The following is a 24,993-nucleotide window of genomic DNA, read 5'->3' on the forward strand; positions in this document are numbered from 1 at the left end:
AGCCATTTACTTTGCCTGTATTTATATGCATAGAAGTTAAAGAAAATCTAAGCATCTGGAAGAGTATTTTTATCTTTTCAATGCTGTCATCAGGTCTTAATAAATGATTATTACCTCTGCCTACAAATCTTACGTATGTCCTGATTATTTCAGAATGTGAATGATAAAGGCTTGAGTTCCTGGTTCAGGCAGTTCTTCTACTGCTGTTGGTCCATTTATTCATTAGAGCCATAAAATCAATTCTTAGTGGCATAAGGGGAATTTTGATAGTGGCTGTGAGACTCCTAAACATGCAAGATTGTGTTTGGATTGTAGCAATATATAAAGAATTAAACTGCTCTTTTTTGCTTTATATATGCCAATATACCTGAATGCTTATTTTGATAAGTCATTTTCTTTACCTATATTTATATGCAAAATGGATAGCAGTCGTTTTTAACAAGATATGTGTAGGTCAGGCCTGAACCTTTGGCTTGTGGCTTGAGCACCTATCTCATGAATTTGAGTGGTATTACTGTGTTATTATTTCTTTTTTAGTGTAGGGAGTAATAGAAATAGCAATCTGCTCTGTACATGAAATCTTGTGAAGGAAGGCAAGAAGAAACTACTAAAGATGTATTGAATTGTTTTTCTTTTCCTTCCTCCTTCTACATGTTTATGTTTTTGCACTGAAGTAGCCTATGAAAAAAGCCTTGGATACAGTTTATAGGGAAGGTGGCATTCGCAGTCCTGCTTATGGCATCATAGTCTGGCAAGTCTTTGGGAACTGTAAACTCCTACAAGTTCCTTTGGGAGCTCTGTATCATATTCTGCATACTTAAATTTCTTCAGAGGTCAAGATGCTGGCTCTGATGCAGATGCTGGTGTAAGGGAAAAGAGCCCCCATTGCCAGCTGTGGCAGAGATAAGCTATTCAAGGACTTGGCTGGGAAGCATCAGCCTGGGAATATCCAGAAATTCTTAACAACGAAGTTGCTCTCCCTGGAGGAAGAGCTCTGGCAGGATGCCTGTAATGTCTTTATTGGTGATCTGGAGGACATGGCAGAGTGCACTGAGAAGTTTTCAGATGACAAGCAGCTTGTACACACCAGGGCAAGGCTACGGCTCAGAGGGATCAGGCCGGGCTGCAGGAGAGGGTTGACAGAGAACTCATGAAATTCAACAAGGACAAATGAACACCATGGATGCGGGGAGGACTTAGCCCTTGCTCAGATACACACTGGGGATCATCTCTGCTCAGAAGGATATGGGAGCCTTGGCAAACAGCAGGCTCAGTGTGAGGCAGCGACAAAGGCTGGGCTGCCTCCTGGGAGGTATTAACAGAAGCATAGTCCACAGGCAAATGAAAGAGATTTATCTGCCTTTACACAGCTCTCATTAGACTGTATCTGGAATAGCATTTACCAGTTTTATCCCCTCAGTAAAAAGAAGGCAGGTATCAGAGCAAGCCCAGCAGCAGGTCCCCAGGCTGACCAGGGAGCTGGAGCACTTCCCTTTGGGGGAAGCTGATATCAGCCCCCAGTATATGTAGGAGGTTGTGAAGTCCTGGGTGGGCTTATTCTGGGCAATTTTCCTTTGAGCTGGGTTTTTTTTTCCCTGCCAATACAATATACATTATTAAGAAGCTAAATATTCTGGAGGGCAAGAACTGCAAGACATATAGTCGGAGGGGAAATAGAGAAAGAGGGTATATGCGATATTTAGTAATTGTGTAAGTGAGCCAAGGAGCTGAGATTCCTGACCTATGGAAAAAGTGTGATTTTCTAGGTGGCTGCTCATGGCATTTGTTCCATACTGGATGTTCATTTTTCAGAAAATATTTAGTTTTTATTCTACGTGTTCTTGCACATTTTCATGAAACAATATAGATCAACTTTCAGTCAGAAATTCTAAGAATTATATTTTGTTACTATTGATTGATGTAAAAATGTTCATAAAGTTGAAAAAAACAGATGGAAAAAAAGTCCTGATAGTATCTTTTTTTTCTTTCAAGAATTCAGAAAGAACTTGCAGAAATTACATTAGACCCTCCTCCGAACTGTAGGTAAGTTCACCTGGATTTTATTAATTTGGAATATGGAAATTAAATGTATGGATCTGTGGAAATGGCATAGGGGACTGAAGTAAATTTTAGTTATTTTTTTGTGCTGATCATTTAGTAATTTTGGAATAAGATCTGAGAGATAATATGTTGCCTACATATAAAGAATTGATATGACACACTTTCTGGTAACAAAAGTAGTGGCATAAATGGATGAACTCTGTGATGCATTAATAGATACAGGACAAATACCAAATCATCCTTCATTTCAGATATTAAATCAATAATGGTTTTTTTGGTTCTGTGAAATGTAATCTTGGTGGCAGTTGCTGGGTATATTTGGCTCCTTTCTTTGCAACTTGTTAATACACTGCGAATATAATGGAGAAAGGAGAGTGTTACAGGCACAAACTGTTAGTAATTTTCTGACTGTGGTTGTTGCAATCAATTGTGATATTCAATGGACACTTTCTGAGTTAGAGTATAGCATCATATAGACTTTCTGATAATGACTGTGTGCTTGCTTGGTTTCGGTGTTTCATTTTGTTGTGGTTTGATTTGGTTTGGTTTGAGAGGTGGGGGGGCAGCTTGTGTTTTTCTTGTCAAGTATATTTCCTTCTGGTATGTTTAAAATTGGCTTTGAAATGAATGATGAGGTAGACCTTGAAACCCTCACTGTCTGGTGGCTGGGGCTGTGTACAGTTGTTTTCAGATGGCTGTCTCGGGCTTCTTATCTGTCAGCTTGTGACATATGGTCAGTGTTGGAGCTGGGCCAGGGCTGTGCGTTGCTGTTTAAAGAAGTCCCTGCTACTGCACCTCTCATGGTGAGGGGTTTGGCTCAGTGCAGAAGAATAGCTTCCACCCAGTCCTGTCAACCCATCTCAACTGATGTGGTTAGTAGGTTTCATTCTGTTACTGAACTAAAAAGAAAGATTGATAGAAATGGCTGATTGCATGCAGCGTTTATAATGAATCCCAGTATGTTTCGGTATCGAATTAACTAAGCAACTGGTTGTAAAAATGACAGTCAGCTTTATTGTTTTGGTCTCTTGACAAAAGTGTGTGTAAGAAAATACTCTAACAAGATTTGATGTGGTTGTGCTGGATCTCAAGATATAAGTCAAGTGGCTATGTGCCAAGGCGCTGCTTAGTGAAGTAGCCTTGCAATAATAGCATTCAAAGAGTATTTCAGTCAATTAGGATGAACAGTTTTTTGCTGGATAAAACATTTTAATAGCTAAGCTGTTCTGTCATACTTACGACTATGTGTGAGTCTTCAATCACATCAAAGCTGTTTCATGTGGCAGATTTTACTTCGGTGTTGATGACTGATGCCTATTAGCGGATTGATTTGCTGAGATGAATATGAAACTTCAGTCTGTTGTAGAAGAATGGTTAAGTCTTTGAACTGAGAGTAAAAGGCTTACAGGTTTTTACAGCAGTGTCATTTTTTTCTGGTTTTCTGAAGCCTTCTCTTTATAACAAAGCACTTGTTTCAGTATACAAGATACTATTATATTTGATTTTTTTTTTGCTAGCAAGTGTAAAGTAAGCATTGACTGTCTGAGTGGAAAGCCCTTTAGTGACTTGCAATTTACAAAAAAAAAACAAGTAATCAGGAGGTTTCATGGGTTTGTTGAATTATTTACACTAATGATAAAACAGCAATAAAGTGCACTCCATGATGCTGTTTTGCAAAATCACATCTAACTTCATGTGTCTGCTGCTTTAACGCAGTTCTTAAGATGCAGAATTACTTCATGTTGTAATAGATTGATAGAGAACCATTAGTAACTTTAATATTAGCAAATATGTTTTTATAGTCAATGCAGAATCACTTCATTTAGTTTATGCTTTGTTGACATAGTCTAAACAGTGTTTTCATTTGAACTTCATCTATTTTCTGTTATAGTTAAATGTTACAAAATAAATACATCAGCCAGGCATGATTCTTTAGAATAATGAGGAAAGCTGAGCTATTGTACAGTATATCTTAAAGTACTGATAGATCCTTTCTTAGTTTTAGTGAAATTTAGGTCATTCTTAAAAGACGTGTTAGCTTTTTCTATTAAAAAGCCTAACCATATTTCATAAAGGTAAGTTCATTCCAGATGTAGGTTGCTTGAAATGGTTGTGATTCCATCTTACTTTCACTGTATGTACTCCTTCATACATAAAATAAATAATGACTGGGCAATAGGAATGTGATAATTCTGAAAACTAAATGTCATAGGAGGTGTGAAGAAAGTATTATTCAAGAATACAGCTATCTTAAATAGCTACTTAGGAAGATCTGATAGAAAAGCTGTTGAGCTGAATTGGAACTTAGGTGGAGTATTGCAAAATAATTTGCAAGACTTTTCACTAACTACAGCAGGCCAAAGCTTCAGGTTTCTTCCATTCATGAAAAAAGCCCCAAATGGAACAGTATCTGTAGCACAGTAGCATCCCTCAATTGCATGGCAGGCTACACAGTCGCTACAAGCTCCAAGGCAGCTGCAGCTTCCACTGCTGCAGCAGCTGTGATCTTAACATTTCCCCTGCCTCATCCTTGTGAAGAGAATAGACTGTATAATCTTTGTGTTTGTTTGGAAGACAAAAAAGTCTTGCTCACAAATGTGCCTTGGAATCGGCGTATTATCACTGCTGGGACTTGCAGCATCTTTCCAAAACTGTGGAAAGCTGTGGGTTTCAGAGTTCCTACAAAATCTGTCACTTTGGCTTTAAAAGATTTAATACTATAAGAAATTAGAGTCGCCTGCCTCCCTACTTCCTTTTCTGTAGTTTGGGTACTGGGCAATGGAGTGAGTCCTCTTGGCTCCACAAACTTTGGCTCCTTCCTCAGGACTGAGACTGTATAATGTTCTACATGTAAAAAAGCCAAGCTGGGGAGGGGGGTGTGGGTGTGGGTGTGGGAGGTGAGCAGTGTAATCATTGCTATTTTTGGAGGAAGGCATGTCATAAAAAAGCCTGTTATACTTCACATTTAACAGAAAGAACTGGATGGTTTTCAGTATGAGTTGTCCCATCCCTTCCCCTATTTTACTTTTGTAATAAGCTGAATTTACTGGCAAGGACAGTCCTGAATTCAAAGCAGTGCCATTTATGTTTTAAATCTGCAGCATTGTGAAATTTCAGTTTGTCAGGAGATGGTATACCTAAATTGTAGACATTTGCCACTCCTGTCTTTTTTTTTCCTCTCATTGAAATATCAAAGCTTGATTGCTAGAAATGGCACACACATTATGCTCCTGAGTAGTGCAGAGTATAGCTTTTCTCACAGGTGATAAGATCCTCATATTTAAGTGTCATTTTCCTATATTGCCTTACTGAAAGGGGGGAACAGTTGGAAATACTTGTAGCTAAAATAATGCCTTTTCAATCCTCCCCATATTTTCGGCTGCATTGTGCATGAGACAAATGATTTCATAGAATGCAACTTCTTGTGTAGTATTTCCCTTCTCACTGGCAAGAGGACAACTTCTCTGTGACAACTTACACCAATTGCTTACATGGGAAAATAATATTTGGAAAGTATTTCATGTATTTTTAGCTTCTTTCAATGTGAACTTAGCAGCTGGAAACAAGGAGAGCCAGCATGAAGTGAATAGCAGCTCTCTGTGGACGCCACTTGGAGCAACTGCTCAAAATTTTCTATTAAGTAACCGATCTTACCTATCTTCCCCTTCATGTTTTCTTTTGTTGTTCTCTGGTGTGCTTTTTATCATTCTTCTCTTTTCTGTGTATTTACTGCAATTCCTATTATGTTCTTTACATTTCATTTCTTTTACCCTCTAGCAATGTAGGTGATGCTTGGGGCTCAGAAATACACTGTTAAGGACTGTGCAGCTTAGTGGGCAGAATGACTCTCATTCTAAAACAATAAGTTTAAAATCCTGTGTGTAGTCTTATCTCTTCCATTTGTTTGGAATCATTACATTAATTCCTTGCTTTTTATACTGTCTGTAAAATTGATAAGCAACTAGCATATGTGATTCTAGTATTTTGCTTTTGAAAACAAATCACACTGATAATACTTAAAACAGTTCTCTTTGGGATGATGTTGAGAAGAGCCAAGTGGAAGGGCAACATTTTCAGTTTGACTTAGGGAGAGAGGTCAGTGTGCCTCGTGGATATCTCTTGTACTATTAGTGACTGTATGGAGTCCAACATTTCTGTTTAATACTGCTTTGACTCTGTTTTTGCTGAAATGTTGAGCCACGCATCTTCACAACTCCATGGGATTATGTGAATTCCAACAATTTGAGTTACTGTTCTTGGGGCCATGTTTATACTCCTACCTAGCGCTACTTTAAAGCTAAAGGGATGGCACAAGTGTCAGGAGCAGAAAACAAAAGGGAGCACAATATCAGGGAAGGACTGGGAGAGAGAAGGTGGTCAGCCTTGCTCTAAAATGCAGAGGGAGAGGAGTGGAGGGACCTGGAGCAGCAGGTACAGCAAGTATCTACCCTGCAATTGTGCTCAGTGATTTTGATTGTTTGACTTGGGGAGGCATCGGTCTGTTGCCACAGGCACACGGCTGTGACTCATGTGATGCTAATGTGTGAGCAGGATGAAAAAGTGGAGTAAGAAATGCTTTCTCTGAACGTTTTTCTTTGCAAACATTTCCAGCCTGAATTCAGGCTCCCTTCCCGTTGTGTTACTCATGGAGTTTACGGTCTGCCTGTATAGACTTATTTTCATCTGCTGCTAGTCACCTTTGTGAGAACATATGACACAGAACTTCGTATATACCTTAGTCTGGTCTCTTTAGAATTTACAGCAAATAGCAAAACTTAGTCAAAAAGATAAGCATGGAAGTGGTTTATACTAGAGTGCAGGATCCTGTTGGTTTTGAATCCATGATGTATCAACAACCGAGGCTAAGGATGGGTGGAAGATTTCAGTACTCATTGCAACAGCTTTATGTTTTACTTTTGAGTCCCTTTCTGCTTCAAAAGCAGCAAGAAACATGTCCCAAAGATATGAAAGTTAACAGTCACACTGAGATTATATTTTATAATAGAAATCATACTGTATTTTGTCACTTGAATTAGCTTGCTGGGTTTTTTAACTGGTGAGGTTTTTATATTGTATTACCTTGGTACCTTGAAGTAGCTTGGGTGAGGTTCCTTTTTAATATGTAATTATACTTTTCATTGCTTTACTTATTTTCTTTTAGACAGCGCAGAACCATAGCTCATGCTTTAAGCTCTGAAGTATGTAACTATATTAAAACATTTCTTTAAAAATATCTGTTTATTTTCACTGTAAAAATGACCTTTCGATGTCATATTGTTTACAAAGCATCTGTTTTTTAAAAATAACACAGATGTTTCTTTTCATGGGTCTTCCATGTGTCAAGATGCAGGGTATTTGGAAGGCCATCAAAAATATAGCTGGTTTTTTTAGTGATCTGATATCTTTGAAAATCTATGATATGAAAAATTATTAGAGGGCACTGAACTTTTTTTTCTTGTTGAATAAACTAAGTTTTCAATATCTGCTTGATTGCATTGTTGCTTGTGGTTGTGGGGTGATTTTTAGGATTGGTTACATGCAACACTCAAAAGCTTCAGGATGTGTTGTCGCCATTGGTGGCTTGAAATGTTAGCAACCTTCATGAAGGCAGGAGAGGAAATAAAAGAAAGAAAGGCAGTAAAGGGAACCTGCCTCTGGCTGCCTGCCAGGTCTGGCAACTTCACTCAGCGATGAGGATGTAAGGAACTGTCTGACAACACCCATTAATACCTCCCAGCTTAACAATACCTCCACATGATTTCTGCCAGTTCTCCCAGTTTTTGAATGATGACAACTTCTCTCCCAGGAGGAGAAGAAAAGAGAAACTAGTGTTAGAGAAGAATAAGAGTACTTCAGCCAGCACCGTGTGAGTGCAGATCTGGAAGGTCAGGGAGATGCCAGAGCACATCCCATGGCACAGCTGAAGCAGGAAAATGAGGCTGGGGCATAAGGAGGGGTCAGGAAGATCACTCAGTTCCTTGAAGCAGGAAAGGGCAGAAAAATGCTCAAAAAGCAGCCTGTGATGGATATGGGAGGGTTCCTTGATATTTGCAATGTGCTCTGTGTAGAAGATAACTAAATCTCTGGTTTCAATTGTAACTTGGGGAAGGTGGTGTGAAGAACTGTAACAAGTGTAAAACGAAACACTTTGATGCTTTTAGTGTGGGGAATTCTGAACAGAGGAATTCTTTTCCAGCAGTTTCATATTGAGTTACAGCTGGTCTTTGTAAGTCAGTCTCCTAGGGTGTACAAGAGCAGTCTCCAATGCTTTCAGCTCCAGAATTTTTCAGAACACCTTTCATAGACATTTCTTTTGCCTTCTCCTAAATAGCTAAACAAAGGTGTTGGTTTAGGGTGGGAGATTTTTTGGTTTGTTTTTTTGTTTTTCCTATGAGCCAGAATTTGATTTCATTATAAAACTGGTATTTTATATGCATGTTTTTGTAATCTCACTAAAGCCATCATAAAATGCACACACACACACACACAAAAACCCTTCCCCCCAACCCCTAAAAGAAGTGCATTAAATAAACAATCATTGCTTGCCAGCAAGGGAAGCAAAACCACCTTGACTGAGACATCATTGCTAGAAGACTTTGCAAAGAAATACCTGAATGTGTAGATTTTATATATAGTTAGTTATTTTTGTGGGGTTTTTCTTTTTTTCCCCTGCTACATGTAAACTAATTTCTAGTATGAAAACTATGTAAGGGTCAATTTCTTTACAGAAATTTGATAGAGAGAATTATTTGAAAGTCTGACTGTATTAGGTACTACTGCACTGAACAAGCAGGCACTGCCATTTCATGATAATCATGTAAAAAACATGCTTTTATCAGCAGCTCATTACCCTTTAGTAATTTACTCATTATTGAATAAATGAGGGAAATGGAAGATATTTTGTCTGTTGGTTGGGACTGACAGCATAATGAAGTATTTGTTTCCTTCAGCAAATGGCACAATCTCTTAACTGCCTAATACTGTTGTCTTCAGTAAACCACATTTGAGGAGAATTTGAATTCTTCCTTTCCTTGTAGTACTTAAATCTGCTCCCCTTGGAAATCTATTTAAAAAAAAAATCAGTTCCAATTCCACAATTGTACAGCTTTTTAGCAGCTATTAACTTTGGGGGGGGGGTATTGTTTGTTTGTTTGTTTTGGCTTTTTGTTGTTGCTGATTTTGTTTTGGGTTTTGCATAGTCATGACAATTTAAGGCAATGCTGTAATATTTCTTTTGCTCTTGATATATATGGAAAGTGTAGAGAATAACAATTAAGAGATTGAATTTAATGAAATTGTTTTCCAAAATCTCCTGGCAGAAAAGCTGCAGTTTAGGACTGAGAAGTCATGAGCTAGTAACAGAGCATGCTTTGCAATACTTTGGAAACAAACTATGAAATTGATCTGGATGCTGTTTTCTTGGTGAGCAATAAAACTTATTTATGCTGTACTTACACATTTGCAGCTTTGTTACAAGCTTTTTGGGGTATCTAATTGGCTGCAGCTTTGAATCATATAAACATGCCAAATGTTACTAATTACAATTAAGATATCTACTTGAAATAATCTTTGTTTTCATTTCTCTGACAATTTTTTTTCACTTATTTACATGCCTTTAATTTTTCATTTTAACAGTTCTTGCAACACTTTAATTTATTTTTGTTTCAAGGCTGTGGAATTGGATTAAACAGGGTTTTTAAATACTTCCATGTTGCTTGGAAAGAAGCCAGTTACTGTGTATTGGCTTAATAGAAACCATGCTTAGCAGTGCCTCACATATGGCAGCTCGTGTTTGTGTGGTAAGGCATTATGTATTTTAAATATTACCTTTTATGTGATAGTCAAATTTATGCCAGAATCTGAAGTTTCCTCTGATTAATGTTAACATTCTGGGGTTTTTTAGGGAGAAATGTGTAGTCAAATACCTAATTTACTGTCTGCTTGGCACAAAAGCCATATTTATGTGGCCTTTGTTAACTGGAGATGCATACTGTGCCTAGAGAAGGATATAGGTGAGTGATAATATGCTTTCATGACACGTGTAGCCTTTTAATGTTGTAAATATTGGGGAGGCCAAGATGGTGATTCTGTAAGTAAGACTGAAATACAAGGGTTTGTGTTCAGTTTAGTAGATTGAGTTACATTTGAAGAATAAGCTGTACACAGTTACAGCAATTACTCTTAGAGTAACAACATAGCTGACAACTTAAATCTTAAATTTATAAAGGTCTTTTCTGATTTGGGTGTTGTTGTATTGGGTTTTTAATTTATTTATGTCTTACTGTAACTTTTATAGAATTTGGAGTTTAGCATAGCCTCTAAGAATTTTAAAGCTTTTAAAGGTATTTGTTCTGGATTATCTTGCTGTAGGCAGTCTTTTTGTATAAAATTCAGCAGTGACTTCATAGTAAAATTTCTTTATCAGAAAACAGTGTTATTGTGCAAGGAAAAAATAGTGAATAATTCCATTCTTTCAAAATGATTGCCTCATTTTTAGTACACATTGGTTTTTGGGGTAGGAGGACTTTTTATTTCTGCTAGATTAGCTGATGTTTGATTTAACTTTCGTTTAGGAGGTACTGACAGTAAGCACCACTGAATACTCACATCATAAATCTAATAGAGATTTTTATCCTTTTTATTATAATTTTAAAATTGTCAAAGTAAATTCTATTCTTTCTATGACAGAAGTGCAGTATCTTCTGCATATATCATAATTCTATGGGTAATGTACAAAATCTATGGTAACAAACTGGATTTTACTCTTTAAGTTGTTTTAATTCTAAAGTGGCTTTTATTTTTAAGTGTGTTATTACACTAGTTTATGATTGGTCTGTTTATACATAAGAAAGCAGTATTTAGAATTTTATGCTTCTGAGCTAAATAGATACATATTTTTTAAAGATAATTAAAGTATGCTTGGGATAACTATATGGTGTCAACTGCATGGTCGTTTTACCATAGATGGAATCCAGAGAATTCTAAAATTCTGTACAGTCTCATTATTTGCTATCTTAGGTAGCCTAAATGGGATAAATATATGTATTGAGTACAAAATTAGGCGTGTTAGAACCCTTCCAGAGAAGATAGATGGAATGTAATGCATTTAATTTTCAGAGAAGTTTAAGACTGAAAAATTAGATGTCTGCCTAGTATGCAGTTTCAGATTTGTTGATATAAATAATTGATTACTAAGCTCATAGCTGTGGCGTTTAGGGTTGCAAACTGGGGATTTTAAAAAACATTCCAAATTTGGGGCTTGCAGCCAGGGTGGATTTGTAGGAATATTGGTTTAAGAGTCACTGCAGTAAGCTCAGTGCCAGGTTTTGCTGCAGCATGAAGTAACCATGGATGGGATTCATTAAGCATTCTAGGTTAAACTGTTGGCTGGAGTTAACTGGACTTGAGCGTTCCACAGGAATTTTGAGAAAGACTCTAGTGTGAAAATGGACCTTCCCATTATTTCAGATTTTATTGGATAGCTTAAAAGGCAGGGCATTCATGACTGAAACCTTTCTTGGAAGAGTGTCTGGCTTTTGATTACAGGAGAAAAGTTAGCCTTGCTCCATGTTACAGTGGAGCATGTTCCTTTTTCTGCAGCAGGGATCATGGGACACACTTGGGTTTGCTCATTCAAAATGCTTAATGGGAGTGCACTTCTTGGCACTGCGCCTCTCAGAGAACTCATACTGCTGGCTGGGTCAGAAACAGAGCCATGGCTTCTTGTATCTCCTGCATACAATCTGCCACATTGCCTGCCAAAAACAATCCCTGGAGTCACTTTGTGCCTCAGGTACAAAGAGCAGGTTCTTTGTCTCCTTTCCTGAGGTACTTGTATGAGATCTGCTGTAGTTTGGCTCAGAGAAATACTTGGCTGTAGTGGGGGTGAAAACCCAACATCCAAGGTGCCCTTCCTCATAATTGGCTGTTTGTTTATTTGTGTTCTCTTACACATAAAATAAGACCTGTCAGTCTATAAAACTTTCTAAAAGAGGGCTGCTTCACTGCCATGTCTTATTCACAGCAATGTCCTGTTGGTAGCAGCAAGAACAGTAAAACACTTTGACACACAGTGTGCACATTACAAAAATGAAGTGTCATATCAAAAATGGCTGTAAACATTTTCACAGTCGCTTGTCATTACATGTTTGAAGGTGGGAAATTTTTAGAGAAGACAACTCAATCTTCTTCCTTCCCTGCATGTCCAGGCTGCCTAGAAGGGAAGATGTATTTACTTAGTATGGGATTTCAATGGGCTGTTGTGGACGTGACTTCTACAATTCTAGCTGTCTGAGTACATTCCTCAACAATCTATCAACACAGTGATTAAGTATCAGTGCAAGAGGTCTATTCTGAATTTTGATCCAGCATTAAGAAAGTTAATTTTGGTGGTTTTTTGTTGGTTTTTCTTTTTTATTGTTGTTTGTAAGCTGCAGACTTTGAAGAATAAGGTCAGGTGATAACAAGTATCATTGCTATGTAATACTGTCTAGCTGATAGGCATCACATAATCAACTCAAAAATCTCATTTGTGTCTGGAATTACTGTGGTGTAAATCAGATTTAAATTCATGATTTAAGTGTAATGGCCTTCTGCATCACAAACCTTCCTAAGTGATATTTAATTGATAATGTATATTAACCATGACTCTTTTGGCATACATCTGGGGCTGGCATTTTCAGGTAGCTACAAATGCGGCCTCGAAAGCCCACAATGTGGTGGCTGTAGGATGATGCATTCTGAAGATGTTCTACAACAACCTACTTGCTCCTTACTGAATGCAAATAGCTGAGGGATGACAGCTATCTCAGTTTCAGTAGAATCTTTATGATTTATATGATAATGATAATTTTATTCTGCTGCCAGTACAGAGCACTTTGCAGACTGATATCAAGGTTAATTGTCACTTTGAGAAGAAGTGAAGCACAGTCTGCCAACCTGATGCTGTGCTCAGCTGAGAAAGATAATTATTATTCAAGTAGTATTTAAATGAGCCCAAATGCTGATAAATACACAACCAAAATACTTTATTTTTTTGCCTCTCATGTTTATTCACTGTGCTAAAGAATGAGGTCATCGCTATGTAGAAATACCACTAATGGACGTGGTAGTAAAGACATGCTGAGTATTTACAGGACTTACAAGGAGTGGGTTCCTCCTCCCCCTATGTGTGGGCTGAAGGGAAATACTTTTAACTTGAGTTCCTCTTGTCAACACATCCTAATTCTTCTATGTGGCTGGTTGCTTGTAGCAGTTGTACTGTTACCATATATATGACTGCCTATGCACTGTGACCTGGCCTGACTGGAGCACCTGAGGCGTTTACAGTCTGTACCAGGACTTGTGACTTCTAGGGGTTATTCTGTGCTCCACGTATCTCATGGTGGTTTTAAAGGTAACTTCAGTTTTTTTCCCTCTGGGCTTGGGGAATTGCAAGCAGCTCAGCACCCAAAGGAACAGTGCAGAAATATGCAAATATTGCTATAAATTAGAAAGTTGGATTTTTTGGTATTCCTGGTAGCTTCACAGCTTTTTTAAGGAGATGATCAGCTGTATGCAACAATGCAGTTCTATATCCCAGAAAGCAGTGGGGCTGTCCCAAAAACTGGGACTGACTTTATTCGATTTACATAACCCCTTTCATCCTAGGGTCTTCAAGATTAAGGTTTTACTGTGAATTTCAAAAGATTTCTGTTGAGTAGAATGCATGCACTTCACTCCACCTGCTACCCCTTGGGAGGATTTGTTTTTTCATCCTGTGCTGTTTGAAAATTATTGACTGTAGGAGTTTCTTAGCCTTGAGAACTCTTAGTTAATTTTGATACAGCTGTATATATCTTTATACTTGCATTGATGTTCTTTTCTGCACTGTCAAACTGACTTTTTCCGAATTCACATGAAAACTTGCAATTTATGGTTAGCAATTTTTTTGTTGCTAATATTCCAGTGAAGTAGGTGGGTTCTGCTTGCTTGGGTTTTTTTTAGTTATTTAGGATGTTAATTTGATGGAATTTCTGGACTAAATTAATAACTGATGTATCTCTACTAGACAGACTATATTATAAATATGCCAAGAATTTGCACAAAACACAGTAAAATTATAGAATTGTTACTTTCAAGGCTTTAAGAAGTAAAAAAAACTTGCCTTAGTGATTTATTTCAAAGGAATGATTTTTTTAATGACAATTCATAAATTCAAGGCTAAGATGGTTGCATATCACTACTTTGTAGGAGGACAGTTTATTACTTAACTGGCAAGAGACCACTTGTTTGTTAATTCTGTTATTTCATATGCGTTATAGTCCTGTGGCTAAGAAACATAAGTGCTTAAATGGCTTGTTTTCAGTCCTAAACACTTCCATACGTTCCTGTAGCATTTTTAGAGTCTGTATGGCTTAGTAGCTTTCCACATGACTAATGCAGATTTTAACAAGCAAAATGGAAAAGGGCCAACTCATAATTGTTAGTGCAGTGGCATAATCACCCATACATGGTTTGTTTATTATAGCTCAGCAACAGAAGAATGTTTCAAAGAGAAAACACGCGGGCATGATTAGTAAGCAGCACAGTGATGCGAGACTGTCCAACTACAGAAGCTGTCTAGCTGGGTTATTAATTTACTTCAGGATATGCTTTCATTTTTCTTATCATAAGGGGCACTGATAATGTCAGATTTTAGTAGCCATTTACTCTGAGTTATTAAGAAAAAAAATACATGAAAGGGTTTTTTTCCTGGGATAAATGGATGTGTTGAAGAAGTGTGGTGAATGCTGCATGTTGTACAAACTACCAAACTGATTAGAGCTTGCTTAATGCAAATATGAAAAGAGGAAAAAATATCTGGCAGAAAGACAATTGTTTTTGAACAATAAAATGTTTAATCAGATGATTATCAAAGATATAGGTAAGTAACTTCAGCATTTATATTGTAGCAATTACAAAGGCTACAAAATAGGCATTCTTTCTGGCTGTGTATCGATTGACACAAAATGGAATTGGAAATAGCAGTGCGGTGTGATAAGTAATGGGGTGAAGACTCAATTGCATAAGATTTGCTGTTACTGCTCTTCAGTCTTACTTTGCTGAATTTATTGGAGGCAAGCTTTAAAACAAAAAATAAAACCAAAAAGAAACAAAAAATGCTTGTCCATTAAATAGAAAAAGATACATTTTCTCCTTATATGTGGAGAGACAGTGGTTTAGTATCTGTTTTTCAAGAGTAAATACCATTCAGTCCTAAAATTTCCACTGAGTTTGCAGATTAATTTTGCCCACCATTTCACTCACCCTTTAGCAAAACAGTTGGCTTGCAAGCCTTACACTCTTCCAGCTTCTGCTGTGTGTTCTTTCATACCCCTGAGACAGTGATTTGAATCATCAACTTTTTCTAAATATGCAGGCTGCTAAAGTTGATTAATTGGTTGAATTAGTTTTAAACTGATTTTAATTAAAATGTGTCCAGATTTTAATTCTTTAGTTTCTGTCTTAGGGTTATATTAAGTCTATTGATGTTTAAACTGAATCAATGGAAACCTTGTTTCTAAATGTTCTTTCAACTTTTTGACCATTTCAGCCAAAAATAGTCTTAAATTATGTGTTTTTCTTGACCAGTGAAAGTTTATACATAGGCAAGCCTTCAGCTAGGTGTCCATTTTGCTTCTTTATTCCTTAGTTCTTCCTGAAGAAAAAAACCCCAGAAAGTCCAAAAATGAAGTAGTGTGTTGGGGAAATATCAAATAATTGTAGCTAACTTCTTCACCTCTTCAAATTTTATTGGTTTCAGTGATTTTGTTGGACAGGAAATCTACTTTAACCCAAAAGATATTTTTGGAGGCAGGATAAACATATGTTGTACAACATCATTTTTGATGGCATCTGCTGTACAGCTTCTATAAAATGAAATTCTCTAGAGAAGAGAATATTCAGGGAGATCTTAGGCAAGTGAAGTAGAAATAGCAAGACGGTGTAAAGAAGGTGAAGCCAGGCTCTTTTCAGATGTGCCCAGTGACAGGGCAAGAAGCGACAAGCACCAAGTGAAACACAGGAGGCTCTGTCTGAACATCAGACAACACTTTTTTTTACTGTGAGGTGGACCAAGCATTGCCATAGCTCATGCAGGGCGGTTGTGGAGTCTCCATCCTCGGAGATATTCAAAAAAAGTCTGGACACAGTGCTGGGCAACTGGCTGGAGGTGGCCCTACTTAAGGTGGGAGTTTGGGCCATAGGACCTTGTGAACCTCTGCTGTTTCTGGAATTCTATGATAATTAAATTGTAACTTGTTCGTTGTTTTTGGGGTTGGGTTGCTTGTTTCCTTTTTCTTGTTGAAAAGCGTAAATAGTCCAGCATTTTTTTGAGCTGATCATTAATAGAACCTAAGTTTCAGTTTTTATCCTTTTTTGTGGGCTGAAGCAATGAAGGTGAGATGCAGTTTAAAAACAGACAATGTGTGATGGTTGCTTCACATTCTGTGAGTTTACCTCTATATAACATATAAACATGTTCATTGTGAACTTTGCTTTTGTTGAAGCTTAATAAACCAGATGCAATGTTTCTTTTTGGATTAGAATATGGCTTGTGTTTGCAGATGACTGATTGAAACTAAAGGTTGAACTTAAGAGAAGCCATGAAAGGGATGTGCACAACTTTTGCCCTTTTTGAAATGAGTTAATTTTTGGCCTGACATTTAAATTCACTAATTAAATCTTTGATTAAAAATTTACAGAACCACTTCATTTGAGCAGCATGCAACTACTTTTATCAACTGGATTGAACTGTTTTATATTTAGACTTCTTATAAATAAAATTGGCTGACTGTTGTCTTTTAATAACAGCAAAGTTTAATACTGTTAAGTGCTTCCACTTGCTTGTTTTACTGAAGTGTATATACAGTCTTGAAGAACTCTTCTTTACACTGAACAATTCAGTTGGGGGTTTTTTTACACATTTGAAAGTTACTGGACTCCTTTGGATTTATTCCACGTCCTTTTGAATGAAAAACAAGAGCCAGCCAGCACCTTAAGACTTTCTAAATAGATGCAGCTGAAATCCCTCCTAAACTTATAACCCGTTTCACATACTCAGACACATCCAACCCCAAATACAGGAAGAGATCGATCAGCACTTAACCTCAGAGCCATCCTGCAGAGTTGCCAAGCCTCTGTTATTAGCAGTGGTGTGGCTCCTGCTCTGCATGAAGGAGGATCCCTGTCTGCACTAGCACTCTCTCCCTGGAATGCCAGGATGGGAGTAAATAGTTTAAATAACCCCTACACTTATTACTCAAAAATATTCTTTTATATCAGAGCAGTAAACATTTTGGTTCTTTCATTTTCTTCTAAAAGCAGGAACTAAATATATCAACCAAAAAAAGAAGCAAATTATACGCTTAAACTTTAATTGCCTTACAGTGGCATTCAGTCCTCAAAAAAAGGCCTTGCTGATGGCACACTGAGCACTGAGTAGGTTACATAAAGAACGAGCATTGAATACACTAATAAAAAGTCTGGACCTGTATTGGCTCGTTGCACTCATGTCACATGCACTAAGTTTCAAATTTACTAAGTTTCAGAAGATGACTCTTGAAAGGCAAAAGTGGCTTTCCTGAGATGGAAAATAGAAGCATCTTTCACAAAAGAAGAATTTATCTGAGGGATGTATAGCAAAAAGGTTGGGAGACATTATTTCAGCATATAGACCGCATTAAAAAAAATTTATATGATGATTTGTTGCTTGACAAATAATCTGGAACTCTGTCAAATAAGAGCATATGGGTCAATATCATATACATGTAATTTGGTGTTGAAATTTCAAGTTTATGAAGTTTAGGAATAAAATTTAAAAATTTATGAGCATGTGGGGTTTTTTTTTAGCAATGTTTCTTCTGTTTCAGAACTTTTTGTTTTAAAAAACCCCAAACCAAAACCTAACCTCAAATCTCAAAGAGACTCTTTGAAGATTTTTGCCTTAAGCCTAAGTATATTGATCAAACTGGAATACAGTTTTTGCACCATTTTGGTGGGTTTTGTTTTTCTTGCTTCAATTTGATCAAATATATATATGTAAAAAAAGCCCCTAGTTGTTCCTTGCAGTCCATTAACTTTATAAACCATTTTAATTTCATTTGTGGACAATTTGGTCCATTCCATACTGTGAAGCTTTGCTTCTCTTAAATTGAAGCCTTAGGAGTTAATGCTTCTGACTTTGAGTGGTTTGCTCCAATAATTTTATTATTACAGTTGGAATTTTATTATTTAATTACAGTTTAGAAATTAAAGAGCAGGCAGAGAAACTTTAACATTGTTTTAGGTAAGGGGAACAGTAGGAGAGGGATGTCCTGCTGCTGAAGATCCAAGTTGTGTTTAAAAGAGATGCTTTCCTTCCTAAACAGCCACATGATTCCTCATGTAAGAAATAAATATTGCTGAAAGCCCTTTTGAAAATAGTTTCTAAATTGTTATCCAATTTTAAGTAACCAATCCAGAGGATAAATTTAACAAGAGCACCTCTGCAGCCAGTTTGTTCTTCTATAAACACTCATGTTGTAAATAGTCATATGTTTAAGCAAAAAACTTTATTTACACCTTGTGGTTAGTGAACCTGTTCATCATTAAAAATGCCAGTAATAGAGCATGTGACATAGCAGTGGCCTTTTCATACCACAGAAACTAAAAGAGATTATGCTAACCATGTAATCTTGTTGACAATAAATGTTGAAAATTAGGGAGAAAGCTGAGTGTATTCATGGGGACTTAACTGGGTTATAAGTGGCAAGAATTTGGGAAAAATACTCCTTGTAATGGTAATTACCTAAAATAGCAATAGTATTAAGACAAACAAAAATATTTTGAGTACTTGAAGCTGAGAGCATCTTTCTTGCTATGATAGCTTCTGTTCTTTATTCCTAAGTACTAGGAAAACTAACTATTTCATATTTTTGGTAACAAGGTGTCCATCCCTTGTGGTGCTTCATGGTTTGTTCTAGACACTTTAGTTACCTCTCTTTGTTTATTTGTTCATGTTCTTCCCTTTCTTGTTACAAGGGGAAGATGGGCCCTCTGGATGTGTCACTTGGGTTTATATGGATAAAATGATCAACTCCTGAATGCATTTTTGGACTGTTGTTAATTAATACTACTAACTTATTGGAGCCATCTGGCAAGGGTTTGCACATCATCCACCAGTGTTCTCCTGAACAAATTCTGAGCATGCCTTGGGAGAAGGGAGACTGAAGGAGATTCCTGTCCAACAGTTGTATACTTTGAAGGATGAGGGAGTATGGACAGGCTGTTCTGAGCCAGCTGGCCTTAGTGCCAGCAGACAGTGCTGGCATGTTTAATTTACTGTTATAGGTGCAGTCTTTGTCTTATAAACCGTCCCAAACAGAAACTGCATGAATCTAGGCACCTTTCCATGCTGGGCATATGTATGAGGGGATATATATAATTTTTCTATTAGATTGCTTCCAGGTTTCCCCATTGCTGCTGGGTGCTATTGAAAGAGTGACTTTCATAGCTGTGTTTGGGCTGTATTTACTCAGAGCAAGGGCCACCAAGTTATGCTGGGAAATACCTCAGTGTGGGCCATGGTTTTGCATAATTGTCTAGACAGGATGTTTTGGGAATGTAACCCACTCTTCTGAATACAGTGTTGTGTTAGTATTTTGGAATTTCTGCTCAGCAGTATTCACATCTCTTAAAACATGAACTTAATAACACTGATGTTAAAAGGTGGTAGAGATGTCATTAAAATCATGTATAAATTGAAAGGGGCTTCATGTGCTGAAATGGAAAAAGGCAACTGCATGCCTTGCTTGTACCAAAGCAAGGCATGTGGTTTGGTGTATGAGTCAGAAGTTTGGTGTATGAGTCCTGCTGGTTGCCAAAGTATAGCACCTGTACCCCATTTATTTTTCTGGGGCTTTTGGCATTGATGATGGTCACTGTTGCTGGCCTTCCAATGTGGAAACACTATTCCAAGGCTGTTGCTTTAGGTATGCCTCTGTAAGCTTGTCAGATTCTCTCAAAAGGTGATATGGGGGAAGGGAGGAAAAAAAAGGAAAAGGAATTATTGGAGGATTTTGTTGGCCAGAAATACAAGACTTCACTTTGTACTGGCAGAAAGTGATGCTTTTTCAAATTTAACTTCCCAGGCATAAAACACATAAGAGCTTCCAACCCAGTCCCAAACCATAGTGGTTGTTAACCTGGTCAAAAGTTACCAAAATATACACTCTACTTCTTTAAATGGCTGCTTGGTCACTTTTTCTATGGGATCGTAATTGATGGTGTCAGTTTTAATAAATAATTAAGCAGTTCTCTCTCTTTGATTGTATAGCAGGATTTGTGGATAATAGAAGTCTGAGGACTAAGTGTGACTGATGAGAATGGATGGCACATTACTATCAATCTTGTCACTTTTTTTACCACAGGTTAAAATTGAATTTGAGCTATTGACCATCACTCAGCATATTTGTCCTCTCACTGTGTGTGGACCAAAAACTCACTCAGGCAATTATTAAACTTTGTGTGCCTGAAATAACCAGTGCTAGTTACATAGCCCCAGTGTCAGTGTTCCTGATTTTATTTCTTTAATTATTTACTCCATGTAGAGTGTGTGAATCTCTTGTTAATTTCTTAATTTCATTGAGCCTAATTTTCTTGTAGTTGAGCTTTGAAAGAAATTTACACTTGTATTTACTATTGCAAAATCAAACTCTTTATTCATTTCATGTGGTGAGAAAGGGCTTATTTGACTCTGATAATTATGATAAATGCTCTGTAGTTAAAAGCCATGGTCAATAAATTAAAGTATTCTAATAACATTTGTTCTTCTCTGTGTCTGTGCTTGACGTAAGGACAAGTGTCTTTGGCTGATTCTGCCTGCCTGTTTTGATTTTTTTTTTCTTTATTGCCTCAGTTATAGGCATGTCTCTTTTTTTTTGAGTTGTCTCGTTTTTACCTGAGTTGCAGTTCATGATTCATCATCTTGGAGTCTTTTCCACTCTTCAGTCACCTTCAGTCCTAAGTGGAATTCTGATTGATTGTACTTGATTCCTAACATACCTTTCTGTATCATGATGTCCAATAATCAAGATGTTGTTGGATGTTTCTTTATTTAAATGTGTCTAGGGAGAGAAATAGACCATTTCTATCCACTGTATTTCTTACTTGTTTTTCTTCGCAGATTTCTGGTTTTCTTTGTCACTTTTGTTTCAGGGTTCACCAAGCCCTTGAATATGGTTGGAAGACGGTAAATATTATGTCTGCCGTACCAGCCTTTCCCCTAACCTAAACCAGATCAGTCAGTGATAATATAATGTAGTATAAGAAGAAATATTTATAAAGAAATAAACCTTCTTTTCTTTGAGAGAGACTATATTATTACTACTTTCAGGAACTGATTTGATCACAGTCTATGGAAGAATCCTAACATTCTTTTAGGGTTATTTTCACATAAATTTAAAGAGAAGTGCTGCATGTACACATGGCAAGTTTGGCTTCTTCCATATCCCAAAAGGTTGCGTATGGATTGATTATTCCCCCTGAGTCCTTTGCCCCATGACTTCTGTACCAGTATCAACTCTATTCAGTCCAGAAATTATCCCTCTCAAAATAAATTTGAGCTCTTCTGTACACCAGTTTCTTCACACCAGTTTCTTCACTATGCTCTGATCAATACACTCCAGAGCATACAAATTGAGCCCAAAGCTTCAGCCTAACTCATAAAACTTGCTTCCTGATTTCTCCCAACCCTTCCTCCACTGTCAGCACTCTTAGGAACCGTGGGCACCTGTTTCCCTCAAAGCCTCTCTGGGATACCACACAGATAGCAAGTCAGGTCTGCTGCTTTGGTGCTTACAAGTCTGGACATGATATGGTCTTCCCTGGTATAATTAAACTACATGTGTGTTTGATGTTAAATCACTGTCCATTTTCCTTCCCACTGTATGACATTTTTTTCTCCTGAGCATCTCCCAACAATCAATAATAGGCAATGATATAATGAATGTCAATTGATCTGTGCTGTCCCTCATGTGGATGTATGCCTCTATTTATGTGTGTTTATTTTCAGGATAGTTTCATTTTCTTTGAGGTTTTTTTTTTTTTTTTCCCTTTGTTAGGTTTGTGGGGTTTTTTTTTCTTTGTTTTGTGGTTGGTGTTGTGGTTGGGTTTTTTTTTGTTTGGTTTTTTTTTTGGCCAAACTCTGTTCAAAGGAGAGTATTCTTTATGCCTGGCATCTATAAGCTGCCTACAACAAGTACATACATGCTGCACATCCTACATTAATCAAGGAATCTTCAGTTGCCAAGTTGGTCTTAAACAATTGTATAAGGCCATAGCATGCTCCAGAAATTATTCATGTTCATAGCTGTAAAGTTGTGCCTGTGTGTGTTCCAGTAGAGGCCAGAATGTCGGTGTCCAGCCAGTACACGCCTTTTGTACTCTGAATGAATTGATGGTTTGACTATCTCCCTTCACCATGGGGGATGCAGAGAACTAGGGAATATTGCAAGAACCCTGTTAAAGCCAAAACAAGCTTGATTCTAAGGTCTGTGGAGTTGAACTTCACCTTTTGATTGGGGTGGGAAGATATTTTGGTAGACAATTGAAGGTCCATTAAAATAATTCAGAGCACTAGTACAGATGAATAGATAACTTTGTTAAGCTGAGTGCTACATGAAACTTTTTCAATTGAAATGAACTGTCAAGCCTGTGCTGCTGGCATCAGTGGATGAGGAACTGTGCCATGTTTAATGCCCCCACCTCCACACCAGACTCTGCTCAATCCCTAAATTTGGATTGGTCTACAATCCCAATTTACAATTTATATCCTCTCCAGACTGAGTATCAATAAAACATGAACATATTGAGTAGATATAGTCATTATACATTTAAAATAAATTCATTTCTGGTATGACTGTCTGGAGGCTAGAAGCCTTTTATCAGGTATAGACCTCAATACTGTATTATTTCACTTGATATATTGTTTCATTCACAAAACACCATTTGTAATATTTGCAGACATCCTAACATAATATTTGGTTTCTAGAAATAGCTAAATAGCAAATAAGATTATGTTTTTGTATGACAGTCATATGTACTCTGTACCATTCTCTGGAAGGATAATGGAGTACTACTATGTATTTAAACTGGCTTAGCTTCTGAACTCTGTTTTAAACCTTCATAGCAGTAAGCTTGAATGCTGTAATATATACTCATTTCTGTAATGCTAAGCTCACATTTATCAAAGCTACAGCTTCCAATAAATGTCCTAGTTTGTGAAAGCACCTCCTATAGCTACTACTTCTTCTTTCCTTTATGATGAGCAGATATCTAGTTTTTATATTATTTTTATGTAATTTTTAATCTGGTTTTTCAATGGCAAAAAATTATACAATCGCCGTGTCGTTTCCAAAGTCTTCAGAGAGGAAGCTCAGTGGCTAATTTCAACCAGTTTGACAGGAAAGTAGGAGTCTAAGAAATGCTAAATTCCTACAATAAGCCTACACACCATATGGCCCAAAGCCCACTTGTAATCCTTGTAGCTATTCCTTTCGTGTGCCAGTGGCCAGGGGGCAACATGTTCCCTTTCATCACATATTCAACGGATCGTCTGGAAAACAGGAGAGCCAATTTCTTCCAACAGTTTCTCTTGTGAATAAGCTCACAAGCAGCACAAAGGGTCAAAACCCACTTTTTGACTTCCTTTGTATAGGCAGAAGTCCCTGTTTAGTAATAAGTTTAATATTAAGAAGGATCTGAGTTTCGGAAGTACCTCCGATATTAAGGGATCTGCTGTTTTGGCAAGAGCTAGAGCAGACAATTTTCATGATACTTTCTCTCCTGCTCTGTGCCTCAGACTGACAAATACCAGGTGCTGTGGGAGGACAGTGAGCTGACTGCCGTTCTTTAAGTGATATGGAGTTTGTCTTTGAACTTCAGCCTTCAGACATCTGATAGAGCTGTTGTTTTGCAGGCAGTAATTTTAATAAAAGGTGTGAGGGGCTGTAGTCTCAGGGCTGGTTCCTGGTAAAGTTGTTGACTGTCAGTGAAGTGCCTGACAAGATTCAGGCAAGATTCAAGATTTCTTTGGTCAAAGGATGGGAGGATATTAATTCCTGCAGAACTGTGATTACTCCCCAGGTTCTTCAGCTATCTTTTTGACAAGAAGACAGTGCAGTATCTTTCTGGATCAACAGTAAATGACATACCTTTTAGTATGCTGTAGCCAAGGAGATAAAAGTGCCCTCTGTCACAATTCTCATACTTTCCTAAAAGCTTGTCTGGGATTAAGAGCATGCTTCCACTGTGTCTGAGCATATGTGCAAACCTACAGTTGTTGATAGTTTAGCTGTCAGGTATATTGAATTAATATTCACCTTCCAAGTCATACAGTGATATGATGTTAGCATAGACCACATTTAAAGATAGAACAAGAATCAAAACAAAACTGTGTTATATTGTGGGGGCTGGTACATTCTGGAGAAGGAAGATGAGAGAGCAAGGTGTTTATTATTATTATTAAGGAAATTGGAATTTCAGTTTATGCTTGCTATTTAAGTCTCTTTATTGTGAGTGGGACAGTTTTACTGGTGTTAAACTTAGTAGTTTTCTCAATTCCAGATTTCTGTACCTACTTTTAGTCTGTGTAGAGGTGTGAATTTTTATTGTCTTCCTCAGATGACGTGCTTTTAGGTAAGTGTTCTTGTGACATGCAGTTTGCCTGTGTATGTGTATCAATCCCTTCTGCTACTTCTTCCTTCTCAGTACTGTCCCCTACCCTCAGTGGCCAGATTTCAGCCAATGCTGACAGAAGGAAAGAGGTTTCAGAGACACTGAATTCATATGAAGTTCCTGAAAATCAAATGACTAATAAAGAAGATTCTTTTGCCCTGTGGGAATATTAATATGCAAATACAACCCATATTAGAC

At 37.3% G+C, this 24,993-nt stretch overlaps 1 protein-coding gene across 2 annotated transcripts in view; it reads left to right on the forward strand.

Moving 5' to 3' along the window:
- LOC118684176 (ubiquitin-conjugating enzyme E2 E2) overlaps nucleotides 1-24,993 on the forward strand; it is a 201,428-nt gene that overhangs the window by 11,045 nt on the left and 165,390 nt on the right. For both annotated transcript variants that reach the window (XM_036378918.2, XM_036378917.2), the window contains exon 3: nucleotides 1,993-2,043. In XM_036378918.2, coding sequence (XP_036234811.1) covers nucleotides 1,993-2,043 — 51 coding nt within the window. The remainder of the gene's footprint in view (nucleotides 1-1,992; nucleotides 2,044-24,993) is intronic.

Source organism: Molothrus ater, chromosome 1, assembly GCF_012460135.2.
Source record: "Molothrus ater isolate BHLD 08-10-18 breed brown headed cowbird chromosome 1, BPBGC_Mater_1.1, whole genome shotgun sequence".
NCBI lineage: Eukaryota > Metazoa > Chordata > Aves > Passeriformes > Icteridae > Molothrus > Molothrus ater.